General features: G+C 42.3%; 1 protein-coding gene across 1 annotated transcript in view; it reads right to left on the bottom strand.

Moving 5' to 3' along the window:
• col5a3a (collagen, type V, alpha 3a) overlaps positions 1 to 27,877 on the bottom strand; it is a 74,832-nt gene that overhangs the window by 33,626 nt on the left and 13,329 nt on the right. The window contains exons 4-21 of the mRNA XM_049561213.1: positions 19,621 to 19,788; positions 19,064 to 19,277; positions 18,447 to 18,609; positions 8,972 to 9,094; positions 7,037 to 7,462; positions 6,102 to 6,221; positions 5,866 to 5,982; positions 5,711 to 5,764; positions 5,559 to 5,600; positions 5,047 to 5,109; positions 2,409 to 2,483; positions 2,055 to 2,138; positions 1,867 to 1,923; positions 1,498 to 1,551; positions 1,313 to 1,366; positions 1,148 to 1,201; positions 490 to 543; positions 196 to 249 (exon numbers count right to left, since the gene is read on the bottom strand). Coding sequence (XP_049417170.1) covers positions 196 to 249; positions 490 to 543; positions 1,148 to 1,201; positions 1,313 to 1,366; positions 1,498 to 1,551; positions 1,867 to 1,923; positions 2,055 to 2,138; positions 2,409 to 2,483; positions 5,047 to 5,109; positions 5,559 to 5,600; positions 5,711 to 5,764; positions 5,866 to 5,982; positions 6,102 to 6,221; positions 7,037 to 7,462; positions 8,972 to 9,094; positions 18,447 to 18,609; positions 19,064 to 19,277; positions 19,621 to 19,788 — 1,976 coding nt within the window. The remainder of the gene's footprint in view (positions 1 to 195; positions 250 to 489; positions 544 to 1,147; positions 1,202 to 1,312; positions 1,367 to 1,497; positions 1,552 to 1,866; positions 1,924 to 2,054; positions 2,139 to 2,408; positions 2,484 to 5,046; positions 5,110 to 5,558; positions 5,601 to 5,710; positions 5,765 to 5,865; positions 5,983 to 6,101; positions 6,222 to 7,036; positions 7,463 to 8,971; positions 9,095 to 18,446; positions 18,610 to 19,063; positions 19,278 to 19,620; positions 19,789 to 27,877) is intronic.

Genomic DNA, 27,877 nt, shown 5'->3' with positions numbered 1-27,877 from the left:
ATTCAGCAAAGCCTGCTTTGATCCGTGGTGCTTTACCATGCAAATGGTTTGTAGAATTGATTCACTGATCTGGAAAGGTTTTCCCTTTTAACCTTGTGTGATGGAAAAATTAGGATAAAACAAAGCACTGCTGCAGGATGTGTTTTCTAGGCTTTGTTTTCTGCAAGTATATTTTGCAAAGTACTGTGCACTCACCTTTTCTCCTGGCTCTCCGGCAGGCCCATGAGGACCCGGCTTTCCTCTGTCCCCCTACAAGATAAAAGCATTAGCCGCAAGCCTCAAGATATTCTGTTTATAGCAGAACAGAATCCAGCAGATGCTTTTCGGTGTACGCTGTCATCACAGAAATCACAATCATCATGATCACAATGTGCAAATAAACACCTGCCATATGAGGCGTTAGGTAGTCATGCATGCCGTGTTAGCGTGTTACTGCCTGTATTACTGCATAAATACAGTCACAATGCTAAGTTACCAAATCTTACTCACTCTGTGTCCCTTGTTTCCTGGGAGACCTGGCAGGCCGTCAAAACCCCTGTCACCCTGAAAAGTAATAGAGAAGCAAGTGCATTAAACCCTGAAACACACACACATACGGTAATGTGTAAACATTAGCAGAATTGTACTGAAAGTCTCCCCTGGCAGAGCCTTGGCCATCTGCTCTGAGTATGTGTTGGGGAGAGGGAGCTTTCAGATTAGCTGTAGGTCTGCTAAAATGCTGCTTTGACTGATAAAGACTCTGCTGTTCTGTCAGACCCGGCATCAAGGGAGCCTGATTTATTTGCTAAGCTCTTCCTGCAGCTGTTAGGTATTGAGTTGCCTTGTTGTCAATACATATAATAAGCTGTGGGCTGCCGGATACCTAGAGGCTTACACTTGCAAGTGGAGTTTGTTATCGTACAAGACCTTGCTGCCTAAACACTTGTGGTATTGTTCATGGAAACAGGAAACTGAATTCAAGGAAACTCAACACCACACATAAGAAATATGGTCTAACAACTGGCAATGTACTTTCACACAAGACACAACTATTAACTAATATCCAAATAAGCCATGAGGACGTTAACACATAACAATCTGTAGGCTCTTCATGCAGCTCAATTAGTTGAGATTATCAGTACTGCAATGCAGTTTAGTGAGAGCTTACCTTGGAGCCAGTTTCACCTGGAGCTCCACGGCCTCCGTCTGCTCCCGCACGCCCCTACAAGATTCACCATTCAGTTAAAATAGCTTCATGGTACATCAGGCACAGTATGCTTTTAACACAATATGCATTTTCCGTGTGAAACCTGCAATACTCGAGATATCTCACCCTCTTTCCTGCCTTTCCATTAAGTCCTTGAGGGCCTGGCAACCCTTGCGGTCCCTATATGAGAAAGGACGAGAGCAAGCCAAATGGAGAGAGGAATAAAAGGGAAGGGCAAAAGAAAATTAACAGTAACAAAAAAATGGGATGATGGAAGCTACTAATGGGGTAAATATAATGGTTGGCCTTACAGGAGGGCCATTTTCTCCACTGTCTCCTTTGAGCCCAGTAGGACCTGGAAGTCCCTGCAAAATAAATTAAAAAAAAATCATTAAAGCATGACATGATGGACAGGAGCGATTCAACTCAAATTCAGCACTGATCAAACACAAAACAAATGAGCTGAAAACAGACCATCTTAAAAATCTGTTCATTTTTGCAACCCTGCAGTGATTTCACAAGCAATTTGCAAAAACTGAGCATGCATATTGATGTAGTTAAGATGGGAGGGAGAGAGTAGAGCTTGTGCCCAGTCAGGCAGAATGTGAAGTTCAGGTTAAAGGTTGTGGGAGCCCTTGAGGTATGATGCAAATCTGGTCAAGGTCAGGGGAGTGTCTTACCAGTGGGCCTGGTCGCCCTGCAAGACCCAGCGGACCTGGAGGTCCCTTCATTGACAGCTGGGAGAAAAACACAACTGGGTGGTTAATGTACACTTCACCAGATACCTTCTGACTTCTAATATGCAACTATTTGATCTTCATACAGCAACGACTGATGATACTAAAGTATGGGTTTCTGTAAAGTGTACCTGGGCCTGTTGCAGGATGGCCTGTGCCTGCGCCTCTTGGGGAGACACCACTGGTCCCTTCTGGGAGTCACCGCCAAACTGGAACTGGAGGTAACAAAAAAAACAGGAATCAGTTCCCACTGCAGGATTCCCCAGATGTAAATGAAGTTCAATCACACAGCCCCCCCTTGTGGTCATGCCACTACACCACACTGGGAAAAAAGTGCTTTGTGTGTGTGTGTGTGTGTGTGTGTGTGTGTGTGTGTGTGTGTGTGTGTGTGTGTGTGTGTGTGTGTAGGTGTGTGTGTGTGTGTATGTGTGCGTGTGCGTGTGTGTGTGTGTGAGAGCATGCATGTTTCTCCTTTAAGGTCTTACTGGTAGCATCAATAGCGATCCTGGAGGACCTGGAATCCCATCAACCCCAGCAAGACCAGGACGTCCTGGGGGACCCTGAAAAGAGAGGTCGGAGAAAGAGATAAACATCAGCTACTGTGTGGGTGATGTGTATGTGTGTGTGTGAGAGAGAGAGACAAAGAGAGAGAGAGAGAAAAAGGGGGGGGGGGGTCTAAACGGAGAGAAAACAGCCCTGCAACCTAATCACTGTAAAAACAACCTTTGCTCCATTTCCACAGGGCATGTCATACACGCATGCGCGCACGCACACGCACACACACACACACACACACACACACACACACACACACACATACACACTACCTTATCTCCTGTTTACACTCTGTAAATTTCCATTTTAACAAGTCATTTAACGCAGCATTGAGTAATTAAGATTGTGTTCGTCAGATTACTGTAAAGTTATCTGATAAGTATTCAAATTGGTAAGATACATTCTTCTACTGGGACAATATTTTATGGATGATGGGTAATTTTCTTGATTCTGCCTTTTGTCAAATAATTGACACAAGAAGTTTATGGCACAAGTGAAGAAGTGGAAAGATGCTTAATTATCTAACCTTACTGGTGAACATTTTATTTGATTCTTTAAAAAACATATATATAATAATCTTCAATATGCATTAAATTTAGTTCTAGTAAACCACACAACAGGTTTATGATTTTTCACCTGAAGCACTGAATGTCTACAGGATGTCCTCATAAGTGTTACATGAATGCTTAAAGATATGAGCTAATGCATATGTGTCAATCACTGCTCAACAGGCTTAAGTGTGTTATGAGTCACATGCCGCTGCAAGAACAAAGGAAGAGCTCCTTCTGTGCGCCTTTGGCTACTTCACATGTAAAGCTCACAGTACCTGTGTGTCAGGAGGACCTGGAGGCTATTGCTGCTGTTATAGTTATGCTAGCCTGTGCAAATGGGCATCATGTATTTGTTGAATAAATTGTCCATAAGTGATTCGTTTTGTAGGCTTTTAAATCAATCCTATAAAAGAATGTTTGGGAATAAATCTATGATAGTGAGGGCAAGACTCAGTACATATAATACATAAAGAAGCAGTGTAGTCCTTTGTTTTGTGTACTTTTTCAGAGCAAAACTTGATGGTGATTTATATTCATGCTTTTTTCAATGCCATGAGAGATTATTTGTGGATATTGCATTTGCTCATCCTTTCCTCACTTATTGATATCACTGTCAGATTCTAGGCCTCTCCTGAATACTATTTTTGGGGCTTCGAAGATTCAGTGAGAATTATCTATGAATATTCAAATCTTTGCCGGGGGGCAACACAAGTTATCACACTTTCCTCAAACTTGCGGCCATTATTTATATACTTTGTTAATATTGTAATTATGAGTCTAATGATAGACGAGAACTTTAGGGACTTCAAGGATTTTAAGGATGTTCCTTTATACCAATTAGCCCCATAAAACTGAATTTACTCTCATGTAAGCATATAAACAAATTAATCTAAAAGATTGACTGTAGCCTGTGCCAGTGTTGGATAATGCTGGATTACTATTTCTTTGGTGTAATGCCATAGACTGTAAAAATAATGGACGTAGCTACCATGACGAGAGGCGAGAGGCTGGTGCTGTGAAAGAGCGAGGGGCTGATCTGACTGAGAAGCCTTGGACACTATTGGTAGACAGCCTGTCACTCAAAGCAGCCCGCCCTTAATTATGTATAAATTTAAGCCTTAATGATATGTAAAATGGTGAGGAATAACACCCCTCCCCCCGCCCCTGTTCAGTTGCCATGGAGAGGAAATGGCTATAGAGACCAAAACTGTTTTTGTACCAGGCTTTAAGCATGTTCATTCTGGCTTCAACATGGAGGTCTATGGGGATAGACTGGCTTCTACAGCCAGCCTCAAGTGGCCGTTCAAGGAACTGCAGTTTTTGGCACTTCCACTTTGGAAATTTTTTAGCCACAGAGGTTGCAGTTTGGGTACTGCATATGTTACCCCAAATAACTAACCATATATATGCATATATACCCCAAAGCATTCAAATACTGATTTGGATGTTGGTTACCACAGCAATGGTAGAAGCCTCTAAGCTTTGAAGCATTCAGTCCTATTTGATTCAGTGATATCCACCATAATTGAAGCAGATTTCATCTTAGGAAACAAAATAAAGACTTATCTGTTATGTGGGCTGAACCTGAACTTTAAATAGCTCCTAAAGCGTGTGCAATGACTGAGGGTGATGTGCTTGTAAGCCATAACTCTGTATGGTAATAAACTGCCATCAACATCTTTGCAAAGTGAAATGATAAAAAACATCAACAACAGGGGAATGTCAGAGCATCTGTCAGTGTGTGTGTGATTGTGTGTGCGTGTTCCTGTGTGTGTATGTGTGTTCAACTGTGATGATTCACAGACAAATACACGTATCTGAGCAATCCCACACACACACAAACACACACACACACACACACACACAAAAGAATCAGGTCAAACATGTGTGAGTCAACATCTGTCCCTGAAGTCCAGCAGGTTCACTTCAGGACTGGACATGTTTCAATGTGAGGTCATAGTGGAAACCACAGCTCTGTGAAGGGGTCAGACCGGGTCTGCGCCAAAGTCACACTCACCAATTCACCAGGATCTCCCCTGGGTCCTGGAGGGCCTGTTGGTCCCGCTGGGCCAGCGAGCCCCTGTGAAAGAAACAGTCGCAGCACATAAACAAACATCACAGAACACTGCCATATTGTGGCTTAGTTTTCAACAAAATGATCGTCGTCTTCTATCATATTCTAACGCCCCAAATGCTTGACAATAATCCTTGTTTTTTTATTTCTTAATGTAGTTTTGAATGAAAATATTTTCACTTCCTTGTTTCACCAGTCTTTCATAAAGTTCCGTTTTGCATTGCATTATAGTGCAGGGGTGTATTTTTAGGGTGGTCACCTCTGAAAACCCTGCTTCCTTTTCTAAAAACACCACATTGCATCCTGATGGCTAGAATCCAAAATTCTCAACATTTTGCACCACATCTTGACAGTGCCTGCTTGTATTACAGTATGCCACATCCTGTATAATAACCAGGGAAAAATCACTGTCAAAATTTCCATTTTCCTGTGTGTTCAAGCAGTGCATAGCATACCTGTGGTCCTGGGAGACCTGGGGGTCCTTCAACTAATGTACCCTGAAAATAAGCACAGGTGAAATGAGATGCACATTCAGAGAGTATCAACTCATTGCCACAGTCATAACAAAAGCTACTGGGCTATTCATTAAGTGTTTCTAGTAGCTCACCGGCTCAATAATAGCTTGTTCTCCCTTCTGGCCTTTCTCTGCTCTGAGTCTAGCCTGAGGAGGAGAAACAGATGAATAGATGTTAGAAATCACTTGACTCAGGCAATTGAAGACGTGACCACTCACTTGATGTGTGAGTTCACCTTGAGATTTACCTCTCCATCCCACGTCTCTGCTCTTTCCCGCTCTGCAAACTCAAAGCTGTCTTCGTATAACTCGTACTCTTCATACTCTGACTCTGTGTCATTCTTGTAATCTTCATATTCGAGAATCTGTATGGAAATGGAATGGAAAAAAAAAGAAATTTCATTCAGGTGCGGTGCATACCAAAATAACCTCTTAGTGTTTTGTGCTAGGGTGGAGACATTTCTTGCATTTGCATTTAACCTACCTCATAGTCAGTAACATTCGGGCCCACTGTTACCGTGGAAACTGAGAGATCATCATAGAGGTCTTGGTAAAGGTCATCTTCATGCTCCTCCATCACGGGCTTCTTCACTGGCTTGTCCTCCTGCAGGCCAACACACGGGCTTAAATGAGTCACAGCAAAAATGAACCCAGGGACACTGAGCTCAGCTCATTAGTGCCCAGCGCTTCCAAGTAAAGGCACATTTAGTGATGTACGATATGAATGTTAGCAAAACAGGTGGATTTCACGGGATAGTGTTGATTATCCGGGATACAGGTTGACAGGTGTGCAGTTAATTACAACACTGGAGTGTAATTAGCTGATGGACTACATCAGATTCATGTCGCAGCATGGCAGAGACTGCAGCAGCTACAGAAACAGCAAGAGCATGAAGAATTAGTTTACTTGGCAAATTAGCAAATAATAAAAATGAAGGAAACATACACAAACACTCCCTGTTTGATGCAGAGGGAAGTTAAAAATTGCTTGGATTTAAAAAAAAAAAAAAGATGAAATGGCAAAATCATAATTTAAAAGACTGAGATCTGAGTATATATTCACATTGAATGAACTGGAGACACAACACTCTTTCTGTAGGTTCAAATACAGGAAGATATATACTGTATGTACCATGCATACCATACTTCTTGGATATATGGTATGCATGTATTACAGCATGTTCTACAAAAACACACGGTCATCAAAAATGTCTCATTTAAGATGCATTCTCCATATTTTCTGGTTGGGATGTAGTAGAGGTGATGATTAGGATGGTGCTGGTTAGTGGCGGTGGTAAGCAACTGGAGAGGGAAGAGGTGCTCTCTATGGTTAGGAAGTATTAGGGATGTGACTGGTTAGAACTGCAAACTGCAGGAGGGGGTTTGGGGTAAAGGGCATCTACAAGTAAACTTGTCTACCTCCTCGGTAACCTTTGATTCAGGCAATGCACTGGGCATCACAGTGGGGACCTCAGCCGTAGAATCAGGCTCATGTGTGGGCATTTCCATGAAGGTCTTGTCGAAGACTTCAGTGGGGCTGACAGATTCTACGGTGCTCTTAATTTCTGGCAACTCTGTGGGCCGAAAAGGTTCTTGGGATAGATACTCAGGCAGTGTTGTGGATACTCTGAGGTAGCCATCCTCAAGACCCTCCTCTTGGTGTTTTTTCTTTCTGGATCCCTTCCTTCCCTTGCCCTTGCCCTTGCCTTTGCGTTTGCCTTTGCCTTTAGAGCCCTTGTCCCTCTTCTTTTTGTTCTTTTTGCCTTTTCTGTCCTTTTTGGAGTTTTCCTTTGGCTCGTCGGGCTGGTCACTTTGCTTCAAGGCATCAGACCCAAGTTGAGAGTTCTTTTATGAAAAAGGGAATGCAAGATGAGGGCACATGTGGAGGATGGAGAAACAAAAACAAACACTCTTGTGAATGATAATACAATAAGGGAATTAGCCCGCAACAGTAAAGTCCTGTGACACCCTTATAGGGTGAGACACCTACTGTGATTTCCACTGAGCTGGCTAAAACCTACAGCAAACACGAAATGAGAAGGGACAAACAAATGTAGAGCTGTTTCCTCTTCATGCATACAGAGGACATATTTGCTTGAGCGGTCAGGGGGTCACGCTGTCTGTGATCCTACAGAGGTGCTAATTCTCAGTGTGCTCTGGCAAGTGGGCAAATATGGGTTGAGTCATTCGTCAGAGTGATGTCCACTGCATGTCAGTGATATGAATGGCCTCTGCCTGAAAATGACACTGAAGGCCCAGTCTGTAAAAGACGTCAATGACGTGATTTAGATCCACTTGTAAACAAGGTCAGTGTGTAAGAGAGAATGATGGGAAGTAGGTCAGTGGGGTGACAGATGTTGACACGCTCTGGATTCGGAGCTCATTGCTCAGCTGTAGTTCTTTAAAAGCCAGCTGGATGGCTATCGGAATGGCCTCACACTATCATTAATGGTCCATCTCTAGAGCATAATCAATGATCAGGCGCATACATTTGCATGCAGATATGTCCTCACACGGGAGTGCACAAATATGACTCTACACACGTGGAGACATACATAAAACATTTAAGTGTTCGGTGAAAACTGTGTACTCCTTGAAGCCCAGCCACACACACACACACACACTCACATCTCTCTGCCTTTTTTTCCTCTGGCTGCCTCCTTCCTCCTTATCTCTATCTTTCACACACCACCAAAGAAATATACAGTAATTCATATCCATGATTGATTCAATTTTTTATGCACGCCTAGAGGAGGGGAAGAGCTATTATATCATGTATGAGTTATAGGCTCCTGGCTCCGTGTATGTGTGTGTGAGCACCTGACCTTAAGAATGCTCCACTGCTGGCTGCATTTGAAAGAAGACACTCACTCGTTTGACTGATGGCCTTTCCTGTCTTAATCTCTCAAGTCTCTTTTTGCAAACACTCAGTACATTTGCACTGAACTCAGACCTCTTCTTGGCCCGGGCTGCTGGCTGCTTGTAAATCACACAAGTCTTAGGGACACATAGCACTATTGATAGGCATGCTTGAGCTCCTTTTACTTTTTGGCTGTGAAGCAAGGGCTTCTGCAGGCCCACTTTAGCAGCCAGAAGTGCATGATATGTCTTAACATGTGTGGCAGAAGTAAAAGCTCATCATGTTTCTTAAAACTTTTTTTTAAAACATAGGACCTCTGAAGAAATGTGGAAAACACAATAAAACAATAGAATGACTTGAGATACACATACAGTATATGATCATGTCTGCAGTGTGTTTGCAGTTAAAGCTTGCTTCATGTATAAGAACTGCATGAAGATTTAAATGTGTTTTTCCAGTAGGCATTGCCACCTCCTGTTGGTGGCAGTACTGACCTCCTGCAGGACCAGTGCTTGGCTGTTGTAGGGTAAAACAGATTCACAGTCTGGTATGTAGTTTACACAGTAGTTGGCAGCGGCCTGAGGGTCCTCCAGAATCAGTAGTTGCTGAATATCTCCCTGAAATAAACCAGAAAGCAAACGGAAATGTGTGTCTTGTTATAACACCAGGCATACAGAAGAAGAAATGCTCAGTGGAGTGCTGACAGAAACATATAGCAGCTGCTATACTGTATAGTGGAGAGATATTTCAACAGCCAGAATGCTGAACCTGTAACAACACACCATAGACATTATGAGAGCGACAAAACTGGCCACCGATATAAAGCAAAGTATAATACAGTAGCATCATCAGGCTGTCACAACTCGTACAGTCGCTACGGACTATTGCTTCTGTGTTCCCATAACTCCAGCAGGGGCCTGATTGTGTACACGAAACAGTCAAATAGTTCTTTCTCACCCCCCTGTCAGGACCTTTAACTTCCCATCCTGCCCTGGAGGCGTAGCCAGTGTGTATACACAAACATGCACAGAGACAGCACTGCTGGGCCCTGCAGCACTAAGCCCAGAGCCTCTGTTAGCTTTAATGGCCTTCTATACAGCATCACTTTTGTCTTCGGTCCACATTATGTTAGAGTTCTTCTCAATTGCTTTGGCACAATTCTCAAGTGATGATGAATATTTTCAAAACAACATGTGCAGACCTCCAAATCACAGAGCAGTTGTTCACAACAGATTTGAATTTGTCACTCTTTTAAACAAACTGCAAATGTTTTAGCACATCCATGCAAAATTACTCATTGAATATATCTTACTGATCAAAAATGATTAAGTTGCCTCTCAGTTAAAAAGTTGCACTCACCAAAACATGTATCAAATCTTTCATTGTGTAAGTCATCACATGCAAAATATTCCATTCGTCAAAATCTGTCATTGGTTTCAAATCCAAATGTCTCTGCCTGCTGCAATGGATGCTGCTTTTGATCAAATCACAACAGAACCTTGCAGGAGATGGTATTTTCAGGTGTGATGTCGATGGGAATCTGTAGCCAGACAGAAAGGAGCAACAGGACATCCACAGAGGTGGAGTCTTTAGTGTATGTAGCACTTGAGATTTACTGTTTTACGGTGTTAGGCTGTAAAATATTTTGCTTTTTGTATTGATGTGTTTTTGTATTACACTGTGCTGTGTAAGTTTTCTGTTTCACTTTTAACTTAAACTTTAAACTTTCACTTGTCCCCTAAGGACAATAGGTCTGTGCAGCAAGACAGATACAGAGCCATAAAAAATGTCTGCACAGGGTGTGTCACAGAGGAAATGCTCTTAATGTTATGGATTTGGGGAAAACACCAGTGGTCTCAAATTGACCTCCCTAACACAAAGCCAGACGTGACTTGCTGCAGGCTGCTGCATGAGCATGCTCCCTTCAATTTTATTGTGATGTAAGACTAATATGAGGACCATCTCCAGGGTCCACTGCCACACTGTCAACACATCTGAACATTTTGACCACCACTGTGCACACAGTGCCTACCTTTTGTTGAGGGCACTGACTTTTTATTTGAGACAATAACTTCTGAAGCGTGAAAAAATGTTTTAGGGGAGCTATGGTATTGTGCTGTACCTTATACGCTGTTTTAATAAATGTACCTGGGGCTTTAAGAATGTTAACACTTTTTTAAGAAATGAGCCAAAGCCACTGAGAGAGACTGTATTACTATTTCTAGTTGAAAACATTTAAAAAATGAACTAACAATGTGTGTAAAGAAGTAACAGTTTTGACGTTATGTCAAAAACATCTGTGTATTGTAAGGCGGCACGGTGGTATAGTGGTTAGCACTGTCGCCTCACAGGAAGAGGGTTCATGGTTCAGTCCCAGGAGGGAGAATGAACGTTAATGAATGTTAATGTGTGAATGGTTGTCGACCCATCCTGTCTCAGAATACCACTTATAACTGGGAAAGTGATACTGAGTCACTGCAATGTTCAGTCTGCCCTCAGTCCAACATGGGAGGATGGAGTAGAGCTATATTCCCCCCAACTGAAGTGATTTACGCTAAAAAGAAGAACAACAAGAGTGATTAAACAATGGTGTGGCTTTTCAGGTCAGTGTTTCCCCTACCATTATATTAGGGTGGTGAATACGGTGAAGAAGAAATGTTCCGATGTTTAGTTCAATGTACAATTCAAACAATTGTTATACTATTCACTGCTGTCATTAAAAGAAACACATGAATACCATGATTCCTTAAGTGTTTGTGTCAGTGTTTAATAACTAATGACTGTAAATTAAGATTGTATGGACCCATTAGTAGACTGGTGAAATGCGGCCACCTATTTCTTTGGGGCACGTGGCCGGGTATTAAACATTACACCTTTAAAGTACAAATTTGTCAGTTGTCAAGCAAAATACCAAATGCCAACTGTTAAATATTACAACAATAACCAATTAAGACAACAGTGTTAACACAAAATGTTCGGTTTAAGTAAGCTGTGATGGGCATTTTTCATTATTTTTTTGCATTTTACATGTTGAATAATGAAAAACAATATATCCAAAAGCCCCACTGATAGTGAAAATAACTGTGAGCTGCAGGGCTAATTCTCTGAGACACGGGTCAGAGAGTAATTCAATATAAACAAAATGCAGGCAGCCCCATGGCACAGTGTTTGACAACATTTAGACTGCATCAACGATAAGAATCTATGTCACTGACAGGCCATTGCAAACATATTGCTGGGTGAAATGTTATCCAGGGACAGCTGGGCAGCCAGTTGTGATAAATCAAGTCAGATTAACAGCTTGATGTTTTGGTAATTATAGTCCCATTGTAATCTCTTTAATTGGGCTTTAGAGGCCAGAGGTGAAACAAATCATAACATATCGTTTCTCCATTACACACCACCAGCTCATATATCTTCAAATACAGCTCATGCCTTATCAGCATTGCAATTCAGCACAAAGTCTGGATCACCATACGGAAAACTGTGAATCTAGGAATAACTGTGGGCAGTGTGCTTTCATGTGTGACACCAAACATGAAAGGAGCTGTGATCCAGTTGTACTTTTTCTTCCTGTTTCAGCCAAAAGCCAGTGTCAAGCCAAGGAAATTATTGCACTCTAAGGTGAGAGACAGAGAGAAAGAGTGCGAGAGAAAGGCAACGGGGAGTTAATCCAATCTAATCCAATCTCAATTTGAGATCAAAGGCAACACTTTCACAGAGAAGTTTTCCTGTTTTTCTTGCCTAGCGGGGGCTCTCTCCTCTAGAAACACACAGCGAGCAAAGTGCTGCCCAAAATCATGTGTGCACTGCCATTCTCCATTTAGGACGGGGCAAGGGCATCTGTAGAGGACATGTGAGGACGTGCTGAAAAGGAAAGCACCTCAGCTGAATCCACAAACTTTCGATGGCTCACAAACATCCCGCACGAGGTCACACATGGCACCGCTGGCAAAGGTTCATTAGTGTTTCACAGAATGACCCCTTTGCTTTCCCCTGCTGTCTGCAAAAAGGTGTCTGGTGCCAGCTAACCAAAAGTCATACTGCTTTGCCAAATCACTAACTAACTAGACCTATGAGCTGCTGTCTACTCACTGGCAGTGCTTTAATCAGATCTCAATCTCTGAGAGATAACTTGGCTCTTGTGTGAGTCACAACCTCGTGTGGGTGAAGCAGCAACAAGCTCACCGTAATGAATCAGCATTTTGATGCTCCTCATTTGCTTAAAATGCAACAGATGCTCATGACTAACCAAAAACATCTGACTACCATCAAACATTAGTCATTGCCAAGGCAAAAATATGACTTAAACAGACCTTGACCGACTTAATGTGCTTCCTCGATTTGTGTGGTAAATCGATGGGGTTGCTAAGAATTCAAATAAAGCTGCCCTTTAATGATATGCTTGACAGGTCTTAGTTTCAACACGCCTGTAACTGTGAGCCAAAAACATTTCTTATTTCAGGCACTAATCGAGATGGAAAGGATCTGTATTTCCTCACAAATAAATGCTGGGCTGGATCTTATCGAAGCAGTCAGCGTGTTGGAGGCACACACATGGGGCACACAGCCGCCAAGAAGGAGCACAACCAGACTTGTAGACAGTTTGATGTTTGCTTTAGTGCAAATGCAAGCAGAGTGTTGAGTTTAAACACCCAAACTTTTGCAATCATTTGTAGGGCAATCTGGAAGCAATAGAGACATTAGTGGCTGACCACAGTCCCCATGCTCCCACGCTGAGCTCCCACGCTGGGAGAACTAGGCCGGAACACCGGCCTCCTCCCCCAGAACCAGGGCCTGGGAACAGAGGCCCAGAGGTCAGCCTGATTAATCTCTCCTCCCCTGGTACCAGCCTCACCCGAGGTGCACAGCACTGATGCTTCGATATGCACAGTCAGACAAACATAGCTGTGAATGCATACTGTAAATACACACACTGAAACTCATATTTTGACATCACATGTATCAATAAAAAAATCTAAACCAGATGGTCATTTGAGGATTTTCCTGTTGCCCCACAGAAAACAAGACATTAAGACTTAATTTTAGATTAAATTAAGTGCACTTTGACACACATGACCACAACAACTACCTAAAGTGCATGGATTGGACTTGAGGATGGATCTAATCTCAAGGGGTTTTAGTCATCACTATAAATAATGTATCATCATCATCATCATATCTCTTCACATAGGACGACGAATAAAGGCATGGGAGTGTTTTTGGAGTGAGGCCAAAGGTGAAACGCTCTCCATTGCTTCTGAAAAGGGAAATTCATAGAGCCCACAAGGAGAAACATTTCTTAACTGATGTGGGATATAAAGTAATTTAAAAACTGGAATGCCTGTCAGTGTCTGAGAGGGAAGGGTAGGAGGGAGCGGAGAGTAACTTATAGCATGGGAGGGGTAGCTGAGTTTATAGGTCATAGGGAAGGTAAGGTTAATGTGTGGACGAGGTTAAGAAGGTAGTTACTGACTACACTCGCAAAACCCAAAGGTAGTAGGTGATTACTTGTCAGGAGGACATCTGGTTTTCTCCTGGAGAAAGTGAAAAAGGCTGAGGTTTCTGTCTATTAGGCCAACAGGGAGTAACAACAACCCTCCCTCTAAGTTTAACAGTATGTTCCCTTTTGCAAACTGTGGGGTATTCTTAGGACACTGAGGCGAGAGAGGGTTGGGAAGATGGTCATTTCTCTAAACTCGACTGTACCTTACACTTCTGTCTATCTTTCCTTTTCTTTCTTGCTCCTTTGCTGAGCAGAGACACAGCCCTGAGGGCATGACAGGGGAGGGGGCTTGAGATGATCTCTATTTCATGCTGTGGGCAAGAGATCTAGAGTGGAGCCTCATTGGGAATGACAATGGAGCCAGGGTTGCATATTGTCATGGGTAGCACAGAGAATGACTTATGACAATAAAGGTTACAGATGAGGGAAGGAGGAATTGGAACCAGTCCTAGAGCTTAGTTTGAATCCACTTGCTCTATTTGTCCCAGCATATTCCAATACTCCAATAACTGTATGTCAGCTTCCAAAAAGAAGAGAAGAAAAGAAATTATCATATTTTTCAGATAGACGCAATTTGGAAAGACTTACAAGTCCGGTGTGTAGGATTTAGGGCCATCTATTGACAGAAAATGTATATGATTTTCATTTCTTCATTAGTAATCACCTAAAAATAAGAACTGTTGTGTTTTCGTCACCTTAGAATGAGCCGTTTATATCGACATATGGAGCAGATTATCTTCCACAGAGTCTGCTATGCTGTTTTAAAGTAGCCCAGAGTGGACAAACCAAACACTAGCTCTAAATAGGGCCATTTGCACTCTAGCGTCAGCCACCCTTGTCACCTACATGTTTAGCACACTGAAGGAGTTTCAGTTCTGTAACCTCACTACTAGATGCCACTAGATCCTATACCAATACCTTTAAGTCACAGCTTTATCTGTGATACACATCTCCTGCTTCTCAGTGATGTACAAAAGCCCAACATGTACAAGAAGCAGGTATTTTTACTGCAAGAGGATGAGTCCTGACCATCACAAGATATGACCAAACAACAGGTGCAGACTGGCCATCAGGAAGTTTCCCGGACCCATGAGGGTCTTTTTTCCCAACTCTGCCATTATACACACTATGGTAACGCCTTATTTTGAAAACCAGATGTAGTCACATGTATTCTTCTGCTAACTTTGCCAAGTCGCTCACTAGCTGTCCTCGTCAGCTTGATTGGGGCTATTTGAATGCATTTACCATGACTGTCGGAATATGAGAGCACTACACTTGTAGCTTTGGCTGATTTGACCACAAAGATGCAAGAGACGGCTGGCTTGACTGCAGTTATTTTTAGAACATGCCCTGCGCGACTCATTGGCTCCCTGCAGGTCACCAGGTGCTCTCAGGGCACCGTGTTGGCTTCCACTGCATATAAGGCATATAATATTTGTTAAACACTAACTCAGTGTAAATACAGTGTGCTTTGTATATAGTTAGCATATAGTGTGACTACTGTGTACTCCGGTGGATAGAGTCTGCTGGTTTTAATTTAGTTTTGTATTTAAACACTGTTTACTGTTCTGCAGTATTTTAAATAATTCAGAGGCCATTAACTCAAATTAGACGTCAGGGGATTATTGCATTAATTAAAAACTTGGCAAATAAGTTTCATCATTGGAAATATTATTTATGGACTGTGTGTTCTTTTTACAATAATTCAGTCAGTTTGAATACGATGTATCAAGTTGGGGCAGCTTGACAGCAAATTCCCAGGCTGCTTTTTGTTGCCAGTCCGCCCCTGCCAAACTACACACATTCACAGTCAGGCATGTTGTTAATGTCCAAATGCACAGCTGGCCATTCAGACATTAACCCTAATCTAGCTGACAGATCTATACTGACCAAAAAGCAAAGAGAATGTGTCATTTCTTGGCTTTGCAATGGAAAGGATGAGGCTGGGCATGTCTGAACAGCACATCCCCTCCTCCCCACTCCCTCCCAAACCCCTCTTTTTCTCTGCATTGCTTTGTTCTTGCAGCACTTGATTGACAGGATAGCCCCTTGAACTGAGATTTTCACTTTTAAGTCTTTTCTAAGGTAACATTAAAGATAGGAAGGGGGAAAATCCACAGTGCCACATACAAGTTATTTTCCTTTTGTTCCAGCATTTCCCATATGCAACTGTGTATTGAATCATAATGTAAAGCATATATACAACATTATGTATTTGGTAATGCATTCAAGTTATGAAGGAAACAATTCAAACCCAGCCTCATTTCTCATGCATTTTTACGCACATTTCTCCACAACGCAACCTTGACGCAACCGTGGCTGCATTAGACAGATACAAACAAATACAAATTATATTTTTTTGTTTATTTTTTACAAGAAAAACTAACAAAACTAAATTCTTGACAGTTTCAATATGTCAGTTCTCAACATTGTCAGTATCAAAGTCAACAAATAACAGAGAATGTGTTCAAAACTGAACAAAAAATAAATAAACCATCACATCATCAAATTAATATTTAGTAGTCCTGCCACTGGCACGTAGCAGAGCTCTAATCCTGGCTGGCACGTTCCCCACGAGCCTTTCACACTGTTGAGGTGTAATCTTGTCCCATTCTTCTTGAATTACTGCTTTTAATTCTTCTAAATTCTTTGGTTTATGCTTTGAAACAGGCCTTTTGATAATCCACCACAGATTTTCAATGGGGCTCATGTCCGGGGATTGAGCTGGCCACTCTAAGACCTGGATACTGTGCTCCTGCAGCCAAGTTCTACTGGCCTTGGATGTGTGGCAAGGGGCATTATCTTGTTGAAACATCCAGTTTTTACCTCGACGGAACAGTGCACACGCAGAAGGGAGCATGTGGGTTTGGAGAATGGTGCAATACTTGGTAGAGTTCAATGTGCCATCACAGACAGTGAGATGACCAACACCAGCAGCACTCATGCATCCCCAAACCATGATACTGCCTCCACCATGCTTGACAGTAGGTACTGTACATGCTGGTGATAATGCTCGCCTGGCCTTCTGCGTACCCTCACATTAGTAGGAGGAAGATAAAGCTGGAAACTGGACTCATCTGACCACAAAATCTTCTTCCAATTCCTGGCTGTCCAGTTCTTGTGTGCCTGGGCCCAACGACGCCGGGCTAACCTCTGTCTCTCATTGATCAGGGGCTTCTTGATAGCCTTGTAGGACCTTAAGCCATGATCTAAAAGTCGGCCACGTACAGTGCGGGTGGAACACTGGACACCAGTTTGGTTTGACCGCTGCAGCTGAAGCTCCTGTGATGTCATTCGGCGGTTTTGCCTGCACACGCGGATCAGGATGCGGTCATTTCTTGCTGAAGAAACCCTTGGACGCCCAGATCTTGTTTTGTCTTCCAAGCTGTTGGTTCGTCTGTATTTCTGCAGAGTGTATCCAACTGCTGAAGGACTGCATCTGCACTTCCTGGCTATCTGGCGGCAGCTGTACCCTTCCTGACTGAGAATCTTTATCTTCAGGCGTGTTTCCTGCGTTAGGTTCCTTGTTTTAGCCATTTTTGTGTCTGAAGAACTTTCAAATGTGCTGGCTTTATGTAGACACGAAGCTTGGCAACAAAAATTGTGTCTTTTAATAAAAAGAACGACCTTCATCACTGGTACCAAAATGACCCAATACTCAAAATTTCTTATGTATTTTTATGGAACCAATCAATTTTAAGTTTTTAATGGCTTTTTTAGGATTTACTTAGTATTTTGTCTGTGACTGTACTAAAAGAAATTGCACTTGAAGACCTAAGAGTGATTCTTAATGCAATATTTCACAAATGCATGGGGTGTCCGAAAACTTTTTTCCACTACTGTACATGACATGTTTTAGATCTTGACAATAATTCAAAATAAAAAGGACATGAGCAATGCTTGGCCACCGGTGCAGAATGAAGAGGTCATCTAATCTGATAAACTCTCTAAATCCTCATCAGTTTGCTCAACAGGCTATAGAAATGTTCAAGACAGCAGCAGTGTGGATACAACACACTGAATTTGGTTGAACAAGATGTACTGTGAGAAAAAGACAAAACAAGGTCGTCTGGATGTCCTCGTATTGCGCCTTGTCAGATGATTCGGGTAATATGCTTTGCATATGCATTATATGTTACCCCAATGAAACAGTCTCCTATGATTAAATCTGTGTACTTAATGACGCAAAGCTGACATGATATTAACTCTTATTTACAGCCTGTGTCTGGCCTCAATGCAGAAAGGTACAAAAAAAACACACTTGCTGCATTCTTTGGCCACAGTACATGATGTACTTAAATGTCTTGTTCTGTATAATAACTGCCAAACCAAATATGTTGAAATCTTGAATAAATACAATGAAAAAAAAAGAAATTAGATTTTTTAAAGAGGTACATTTAAGTGTATGACAACCAAGTAAATAACTTGCTTTCAAAGTTTCCCATACTTTGATAATGTCTCACCTCAAACACATCTTCGTCCAGCAGCCGTGTCCCAAACACGGTGACACCCTCTGTGCTGACGACGGCATTGTCCCCTCGCAGCAGATCCAGGGTCTCTATCCTTTCACAGTCCAAGTAGAGGGTCACAGACTTGTCCTGCACACTGTAGGCTATCCTGTGCCATCTGAAAGAACAAAGAGCACGTTGAGGGAGACGGTTGAGGGAGTTAGTATGGAAATATAGTGGAAGAAGTGGAATTTGTGTCTGAGCATTTGGTTGTCCGGAATCAGCAATGCACCTCTTTCAAGTCAAGCAAACCAAAGGTGCCTTTGAGCCTGAGAATGTAGAGGACTGATCCTTTGATCAAGTGAAATCATTGCAGCTAGCAATCCACAAGCATCGTATTCCCTTTAAGGTTGCTCAAGCACAAGCACATGGAGTAAGCTGTATGAATCAGGCTACAGAAATATATTTCAAAGCTTGGGTAAGTTAGACTAGCACAGTAAATATACATTACATAGTGCTGGTGAATCTCAGACCTATTAACTCATGCATCACATATAGTGTGCTGTCAAATCAACAGACAGTTCATTAATATCTGCTCTGATGGAGACATAATAGGCCCTTGAACTACCCACTTTCCATCAGCGAGGTTGACCTTCTTGAAGGTGGGGTACAGTTCTGGTGTGGGCTGCCCGTGCTGGTCCTCATACAGGAAGACAGGTGAACGGCCCACTTCGAGCCCCAGCTGCTGCACTCCCTGGTCGTCATACACTGAAAGCAGGAAGAACTGGGATCCCTTTTTAGCTCGCACTGTAGCCATCACAGAGAAATTCTCGGGAAATGGGGAATCTGGGTGGAGTGGATTAAAGAGGAGAGAGGAGAGGAGAGGAGAGGAGAGGAGAGGAGAGGAGAGGAGATGTTAAGTCGTACAAGCGAGAGCACAGCAGGGTGCAGATATTTTTATAACATGCAGGCATCACCCGCTGCCAGTGAGACCTGAGTAAAGATAATAATGATGAAAAATATTGCCCATGAAAGCAGTGGGCACCCGTGGGGAGGAGTAAAGGGAGTTCAAAGTCAGATCTCTTAAGGTTTTTACTGAGGGAAGAATCCCTCACAAAAGTGACACATTTGAGGACCTTTAGGGGACATTTTCAGAAATCCACTTTGTGGAAAAAATACAGTCAGCTACCATGGAAGAGCTGTTTGGTGGGAGCACTGAGCTGGATCTTTTTGTCTATCTTGTAGGCCAGGTCCGTCTCCTCCAGGCCACTCCTGCTGGTGCAGAGACCAGCCTCCAAGGACACCCCCTCCATGTTCTCTGACAGCTCCAGTACTCGCAGAACATCAATGGGATCAGCTGGACATGGAAAGAGAGAAAAAAAATGAACCATCTGCACATTGTTATAGAGCAGATAGAAGAAATACGCTGGTATATTTTATTTCATGCTCTCAGACTGTGGCTAATTCCATCTCTTTGAACAAGTTTATATGCTTTTAAATAAGTGCTGCTTTCTGTTTATGCCTGTTTCTAGCATTGTGCAAAAAACTGTAAAAACTACTTATGATAGGGTGTCAGATTGCAGCAGCATGCTTTTAGTCATGTCAGTGTAACACTTAAACTCTGCTAGTGTGACAGCACTTTGTTGTCTGGCTCAGTTAAGTGCTGGTTGTTACTGAGCTGAAGAGCAGGGCTTAGTGTGGCTGGAAGCTGGTTTTAAAGTGTGGAGGCTTCCTGCTTCCTAGGAGTCGGAAGAGACGAGCTCCTCTGAGATGTGGCGGCAGGTGGCCAGGCTTCTGTGGGTGTTATTATAGGATGGGGGTGGTACACAGCCTAACCCATAATCCTACTGCAGCACACCTGACAGCTGGCACCTGCACACCGCTCACCCTCCACCAGTGAGCAAACAATATGTCCACATCCCATTTATCACAATTTGAACACTTCACTGGCACAAAGCGCATCAGTGATTCATATATTCTGGCTGCTATTCTGTCTTAACAAGTCAGCTAGTTTTGTGTTAAACCTTCGAAGCTTATTTTCCTGAGAAAAGAAAGATTTCTGCCAATGGGGTAAGATCATTTTATTTGTTCCACATGTAATTCCCTTGTTTCAGGTGTTTTCCAAAAGCGCATGTAAATATCTAGGAACAAGACAGAATAAGGCCAATTGCTGCAAGACTATCAAGAGAATTGATAGTATTCTCATTAAAAAATCTTGAAACAAGTTGATTTTAATTGCAAACAGGGATCCCTTTTCTGTTGAGCGAAAGCCTCTGTAGTTATAAGGTTTCTCCTAGGGTTGGCTCTCTCATTACAATGAGCCTGAGCTTTATTTGCAGTCCACTGGTCGTGTTATCAGATGTTATGTTGATAAAGTGCTGCCGTGAGCATTAGCCAGGATCAGAGTTTTGTGTGCAGCCAGTCTCCCACCAGCTGCTAGAGAGAGCTCGTTCAGGGCAACTCAGCACTTAGCATTCCAGGCATCTGAAATGAGGATCCTAAACCCCAAATTGCCTCCTGTAGCTCTTGCCGCTCATACAGAATTCGCCTTTTATTCTCCTTGTTAATTAAACATGTGGAGAGAGTTTACCGTTGCCCAGACATTGCTTGCAGAAAAACACTACGTTACATTTTATGGCATTATTTATTTGCATAGTACAGGCAGTTTATTCCAATCAGCTTTGGGAGCTCGCCCTCTCAGTCCCTTAGCATGGCAACGGGGCTGTAAATAGGTTAAGCTGTAAATTACAGCCAGGCTCCAACAATGGAAAAACATTAGGCACAGATCTAAAGGTATTTAAGACCTTAGGGCTTAAATTTTGAATTTATATAGAGTCATAAACAAGCACTGTATATTAAATAATCACAGGAGTTTCTGGCTTCTAACAGTAAAAACCTCAGGCTGTTATTTAAACAAGTGGTAATAAACCCACAACCCACACACAGTCTAGGATCATTTTCAGATCTGCTCTAGCCATCATGACAATCAACCAAGAACTAAATGTCAAGGAATAAGGTGTCTATTGACTTTAAAAAGGTTACAGTCCAGTCGCCCACACTTACTGTATATCAAGAATAAGGACACTGACCATGTTTTTGATTTTGCATTCTCACATTCAAATCGAGTCTTTATTCATTTTGGCGTGATACGGTTGCCTGATAAAGTAAAATTAACTGACAATGCTGGTTCAAGCTCGGGTAGGCAGAAAACTGGAAAAGGTAGCATTTGATTCATTTATTCTTTTTTTGTTGTTGAGTTGCATGCAGAGCATTCACTCAACCACTCAACCAAATGAGACAAGAATTAGCATGCTAGCCACCCCACAGCCTTGCCCCCCAGCACTGTGGACTGCTACCCCTGGAGGAGAGCTGGCAATATAGCTCGAGAGATAGACCTTAAGTCAGCGGCTGTAGCGGCTCAAATTTAGCCAGTGCCAGCCCCCCAACAGCACTGGGTCTAACCTGTGTAACAGCAGCAACAGAAAGTTTGCTTATCTGGCAGGGAGTCTGGGTTGTTTGGTTCCCCAGAACTGGGGTTTGCACTGGCTGCAATGTCGGTTGCTGTAGCCGCAAGGGGTCTGTCACCATAGCTGCTGCCTAGCTCAGTGGTCTATACCTGCAAGGAACTGGGCCAAGGCAAAGACTGTATATAAAGATGGATGACATGTCTCCACCTACCCCCACTCTACAAAAATGAAGCCAAAATATGTTGACGTCATTTGGAGCAAGAGTCCGTACACTAGTGATTTCCATCGTGTCGAGTTCTCGCCCATATACCGACCAATCGCAAGCAATACCACTGATCACGAGTACACCAATTGGCTGTCATTCATGATGTCAAACCCTCTTTTTATGGTATCAGAAAACTAATTAAAACCAAACCAGTCCGAACACTTGAACATACAGCAGCATGAACAGAACTACCTAAAATGATAGAAACCGTCTTTGGGGAAAAAAATTATTTGATGTGTATTTTGAGTTTTTAGTTTGGTCCATGCCCCATCCACTAACATGGATGTGGTGGGCTTTATGACTTGTACTGCAGCCAGCCACAAGGGAAGAAATCAAGATGTTTTGGCTTCACTTTTGGGGCATGGTCATGTCGTCCATCTTTATACAGTCTATGGGTGGAGGACAGTGATTTGAGGATTAAGCTTATGTTAGCCACAGAAACATGAACTTGAATTAGCTGCAGACATGAGCCATTACCTGCAGTTAGCAGAAGGCTGAAGTTTTAGCAACATTTTCTCTCCATCTCTCCTTCTGCATTTACTGTAGGGAACACCTTCTCTCTGAAATGACCTGTGACTGGTCTGAGTCACCCATCACTGGCTACATTTTCTAAATTCTGAAAACAGAGCCAAGAAGAGTTGCAGAAGTCTAGTTTTCTCCCAATCCACTTGAATTACAATGTTCAAAGTTTTTTGAGGGATTTTTTTTCCCAATGACGCCAAAATAAAACTGCCCACACAACCTGTAAGATGGCCAGGAAAGTTGGTTGCCTAAAACTTCATGACATTTCCATTAAGGAAGTCAGCACAAATGCGAGCTGCATGCCAGAGTCCCTATTATTATTATGGCTAAAGGCTCAATCTTCTTAAAATATAATTATTAAATATATAAGTGAGCATCTGCATTTCTGTCAAACACTTCATCATTCACAACAGTTTACTTTGCACTTTACATCATGTCTGGGTCCTAATCCTTAATGTTTGTATTTAATTGAATTGGTAGGAGCATCTTTGTCTTTGTCTTATCCCAAATGAGCTCTTTGTAGCTCTGCTGTGGCCTTGACTGCAAATCAATTTCCTTTTGGATAGCAAAGTTTAAAGTTGGTGTTTTAGTCAAAGGTCAGAGTCCAGTAATCTCTCTCTCTCCCTCTCTCTCTACATTTATCTATCTTGCTGTCTATCTATCTTGTTATTTCTCTCTCATACATACTTACGCACAGGGAGGAAGAGAGGTCATTAGGCTGTGATGTTTGGAACAGTCTGAATAATGTTCTAAACTGAAGCAACATGGATCTAATTATACAGAATTCTTGGGTTACTGTCAGCCCATCCAGAACAACACCTGACAAAATGGCCTCAAAACAAAATAACACAATTAACTTTGCAGCAGAACTGTTTCATTTCAAGTAATCCAGAGATGAGTGTACCCTGTGAACCACATAAAGTACATTTCTGCCTCAACCACTATGAGTTTCAAGAATATCTATTGCCCAATTCTAAACATGTTCCAGCTATGGGCTGTGGGGAGACTGCTGACCTCTGACACCAGAGAACAACAGAGAACAGTCAAGATGTGCAACAATGCCAAAGGGAGAAATCTGAGACAAGTAGCAGAAATTCCTCCAAAAAAAGAAACTGCCTTCTCAATTGTCTGTCAGTTAAACGTGCAGGGAATAACAGGCATCCCAAACCCAAGTGTGCAAAATAAACTCCTATAAGTTTGGCAAACTGATTTGGAGAACGTGGGAAAAACCTGCGCTGGACTTCAGAGGATGGAACCCTGATAGCTGCTGCAACAACATCAAAAGCAAGCTGAATGAGAACGACCCACATAAAATAGAAGCAATTTTCTGTGCAGTTTCCTCTGTTCACCATTTCAATACCACAAACCCCGACTCTGGCGTCAAGTAAAGAACCCCAGGCTTGTGGCAGGCAGCCATACGAAGTTTGGATCTGTGCAACAATCAATAAAAGAAAGTTATATGTTCCCAGCTTTGGATCTATCCATGTCACCTTAAATCGTGTCAATTCTTGCAGCCTCTTTACCTATCCTGCAGCACTGACTGTCTGAGCAGGCTTTTCTCGCATCTCATTAAGCTTTGAGCAAATCATGTCCTTACCTCACCTGTCAAAATATGTGACTTCTAAAGACATGCAGGAAAAGCAGATGAGCATAAAAGAACACACTGTTATGGCCACTGATCTCTGCATGTGCAGCACGCTGTCCCCACCATTTAAAGATATGGCTCAACATGTTTGAAATAGCATTGTAGAATCTCTAAGGACTGATGACTCAGAGTGTTTTCCAATCACACCAAAAGGTCAGAGTACATGGGAAGGAGCTGAAGCATCCAGCAATTTCACAGACATCTGGCATTTCTGCATTTCTTTTTTTTTTTATGTGTGTGTGTGTGTGTTTTTTCTATGAGACAACCATGTCTGCCCAGCAACAGAGCTGTCCACAGTCCTCCTGACAGAAGACAGCTGAGCATTCCACCTCACAGATCCTGCTCCATCCCCCTGGAAATGCCACCAAACAGTCCCCATCTGTGTGTCTTTGACTGTGTGACACTTGACACACTCTCTCCATGCCCTGCGGTCATACAACTCAGCACCACTTCAGTCATACATGGACATAATGTGTTCTCTGTGTTTCTAAAGCTAATGTCTCTGAAGACATTCTTTATGACTCACACCACCTACACTCCCAGCTCAGCCTGAAAATACCACTCGCACACACACAATACTACTCTGTCAAAAACGATTGCGCATGGGAACTGGGGAATTTTAACAAGAAATGAAGCCAAAATGAATCTGGGCAATGACAATTTCCCATAGCATCTCAGACCACACCCTGAGATCAGTGGAAGAAAAGTAACCCTTCTTCTGAAATTCCACAAAAACTACCGTTGAAGGGGAATTTCTTCAGAAAACATTTTTAATACACAAGCTTCAGAACATAAGGTGATTAATAATGAAAAATTCATGACAGCTCCAGTGGAAGTGGTTGAATAAATCCGGACACTGTTTCTCCCGTGCTCCGAGAAGACCAGCCTTAATCTAATTAGCAGTGGGTGTGACCTTTCGTCTGGGTCACTGCTGTGTGAGGACAAGAACACCATGAGGTGAGGAGAGTGAATACACGCACTGAACAGATGAAAATGTAAACACGTGAACAGCCAAATAAGATGATACATCGACTGCACACACACAGTCACAGAGTATGACCAAACAGCCTGAGCACACTGTTTATATGTAGCTCAATTATAACGCCCACAGAGGGGGGAAAAAACAGTACTCTGGACCTCTGCCCTAGTCAAAATTTCTCTCTGAATCACAGTACTATTTCATCTGTCAAACACTTTGCTCTTTTCCATGTAAACAGAGGTTATTAAAACAAAGAAAAGTGTGTTAGAAATATCTATGACAAAGGTAAATTTACTGTAACAGAGACATTTGTTGCGCTGGAAGCATGCAAACTGAGAGGCAGTAATAGTTATCACCCCAAATGTGCTTTGTGGTTGAGTCTGCTTTGAGTTATCGCTGAGAGTTTAGCAGCAAGTCAAGTCAGCGGTTGTGTAGACGACTGCTGGGAATGGCTTTTAACATATTGTGAGGGGTTACAAAATCATGGATGTTATTAAGAGACAATGAAAACAACCAACAGTGCCTAAAATTAAGTCTTTGATCCAATTTAAGCACACAGTCTGCAATAAAGTATTTGTAATACCACATTATCAGGGGCAGATTAATATCTATATAATTATATTCTCTTGTCTTAGTAGGCCTGATGAGAAACAAGACAACCAATGACATCCAAACAAAGAGATTATGGCTGATGTAAGAACTTCTGTGGTTGGAGAGCTTTCTGCTGAACTACACATGCACTGAAGGAGAGTGAGAGGAAGGACTGGACCCGAGTTGACCAGCAACAGGAAATGTTCTGGATTTACATGCAAACGACACTGCTGAGGCCATTCAGTAAGAAAAGCTGTTTACTAGGGCATTGCCTTTTGCTCCCTAAAGATATGAGCAAGCCTTTTACATTAGGTGAAACATGGTCAAGTATGAGGAAAAGAGTGTAGGATAAACAATATTGTGTGTGTGTGTGTGTGTGTGTGTGTGTGTGTGTGTGTGTGTGTGTGTGTGTGTGTGAGAGAGAGAGAATCTGTCTTCTTTTTAAAAATGTGTTATACTAACAATTGTTGTGACTGTGGCTGCAACAAATGATTGTTTTCATTATCCAATCATCTGCCCTAATTGTGCAGCTCTAGTTGTAACTATTTATTATGCATCTGCATTCTCATACTAGTGGGAAATCCACTGACTGACTGTCTCTTAACCACAGTGATAAACCATACATGAAGAACAATGTCTGAAATGATCATACCTCAGGGCACACTGTATTGTATCATATCAAACATGCCTGCCAGTTGCACAAATGTAGGCACTGTGTTTATCTTACCTTACAATCCTATTTGCTCATCATAATAAGTGGACTTACATAGCTTCAGTTTGTGCCTCTATTGAAATACAGTACTGCATGCAGGCTACATTTCTCCTCGAACATTTTGTATTACACAGGGCAGATGCACAAATTATAGGTGAATGACCAAAAGGCCCAAATATTAAACAATCATTTAAACAATTTCTCCCACTCAAAGTGTTGTGCTGAATATGGGTCAGTGTCCTGATGTTACTTTTGGTGTTGAAGCTGCTGAAGATTCTGGTAGCATCTGGTTACACATTTCTTTCCAGTTCACATCAGCACCACATTCTTCAATCTCCACAGTTTGTTCTGCTCATGTTTGTTCACAGCATGATGGGCCAACACAGGCCAAAAGCTGCTTGGCCCTCAGAGAAAACACCTGCCCCTCAAGGCCCATAAATGGACAGGCACTCCAAACAAACACACACTTGTACTTCTATACTTGCGAGGATGTTCTTCGAGGACAGTAAATCCACTCCCTTTCCATAATCTCCACCGCATACCTAATACTGACACCATTTCGAATCACTAAATTCCCTGTAAGAGGTGGGGCTGAGGGTTTAAAATGTCCTGATGTTGGAAGATCTTTTCTCATCTCTTTATCCCTCTGAGGATATCAGGTCTTCATAAATATGTAACATAACATCAAGTACAAGCACAAGTGCACACACCCACCATTTCTTATGCACATGTGCATACATTCCTCAGGCAGAGGATTACCCAGATACAAACATGCAAGCGTACACATGACCAAGCCCATTCAAGTTTCAACCCCAAGCCATCATTTAGTCTCTTAGACATCATAACAATGAGGCAGCTGTTATGAAATGTAACACCAGAGGTGGCCAAATCAAAGTATAACACTATATACAACATACACAAACACACACCACTTCTGGTATATACAGTATACATGCTCCCTTAAGGGATGCTTTGCCGATTTTCAACCAGCTTTGTACAATGTGGGTTGTATCTGTAAATGAACTGTGATAAATTTCCCTCCATATTACCAAAGCCCAGATCTCCCTGCTCATCTCTTGGCTCAAGTCCAACTTTCACCCACTCGATGGCTGTTGCTCGAACTACAGATTGTATTTCCACATTTTCCTATGCCCACTACCACCATTGACCACCGCGGACACAAAGACAGAGACTTGCCCCTCTTCCTCTCAAAAGCAGACCAAACCCATAAAATATATAAACCTAGGTTATATTATTGCATTGCC

Source organism: Epinephelus fuscoguttatus, linkage group LG19 (genome assembly GCF_011397635.1).
Source record: "Epinephelus fuscoguttatus linkage group LG19, E.fuscoguttatus.final_Chr_v1".
In the NCBI taxonomy this organism is placed as follows: domain Eukaryota; kingdom Metazoa; phylum Chordata; class Actinopteri; order Perciformes; family Serranidae; genus Epinephelus; species Epinephelus fuscoguttatus.
This window is presented reverse-complemented; position numbering and strand designations above follow the sequence as displayed.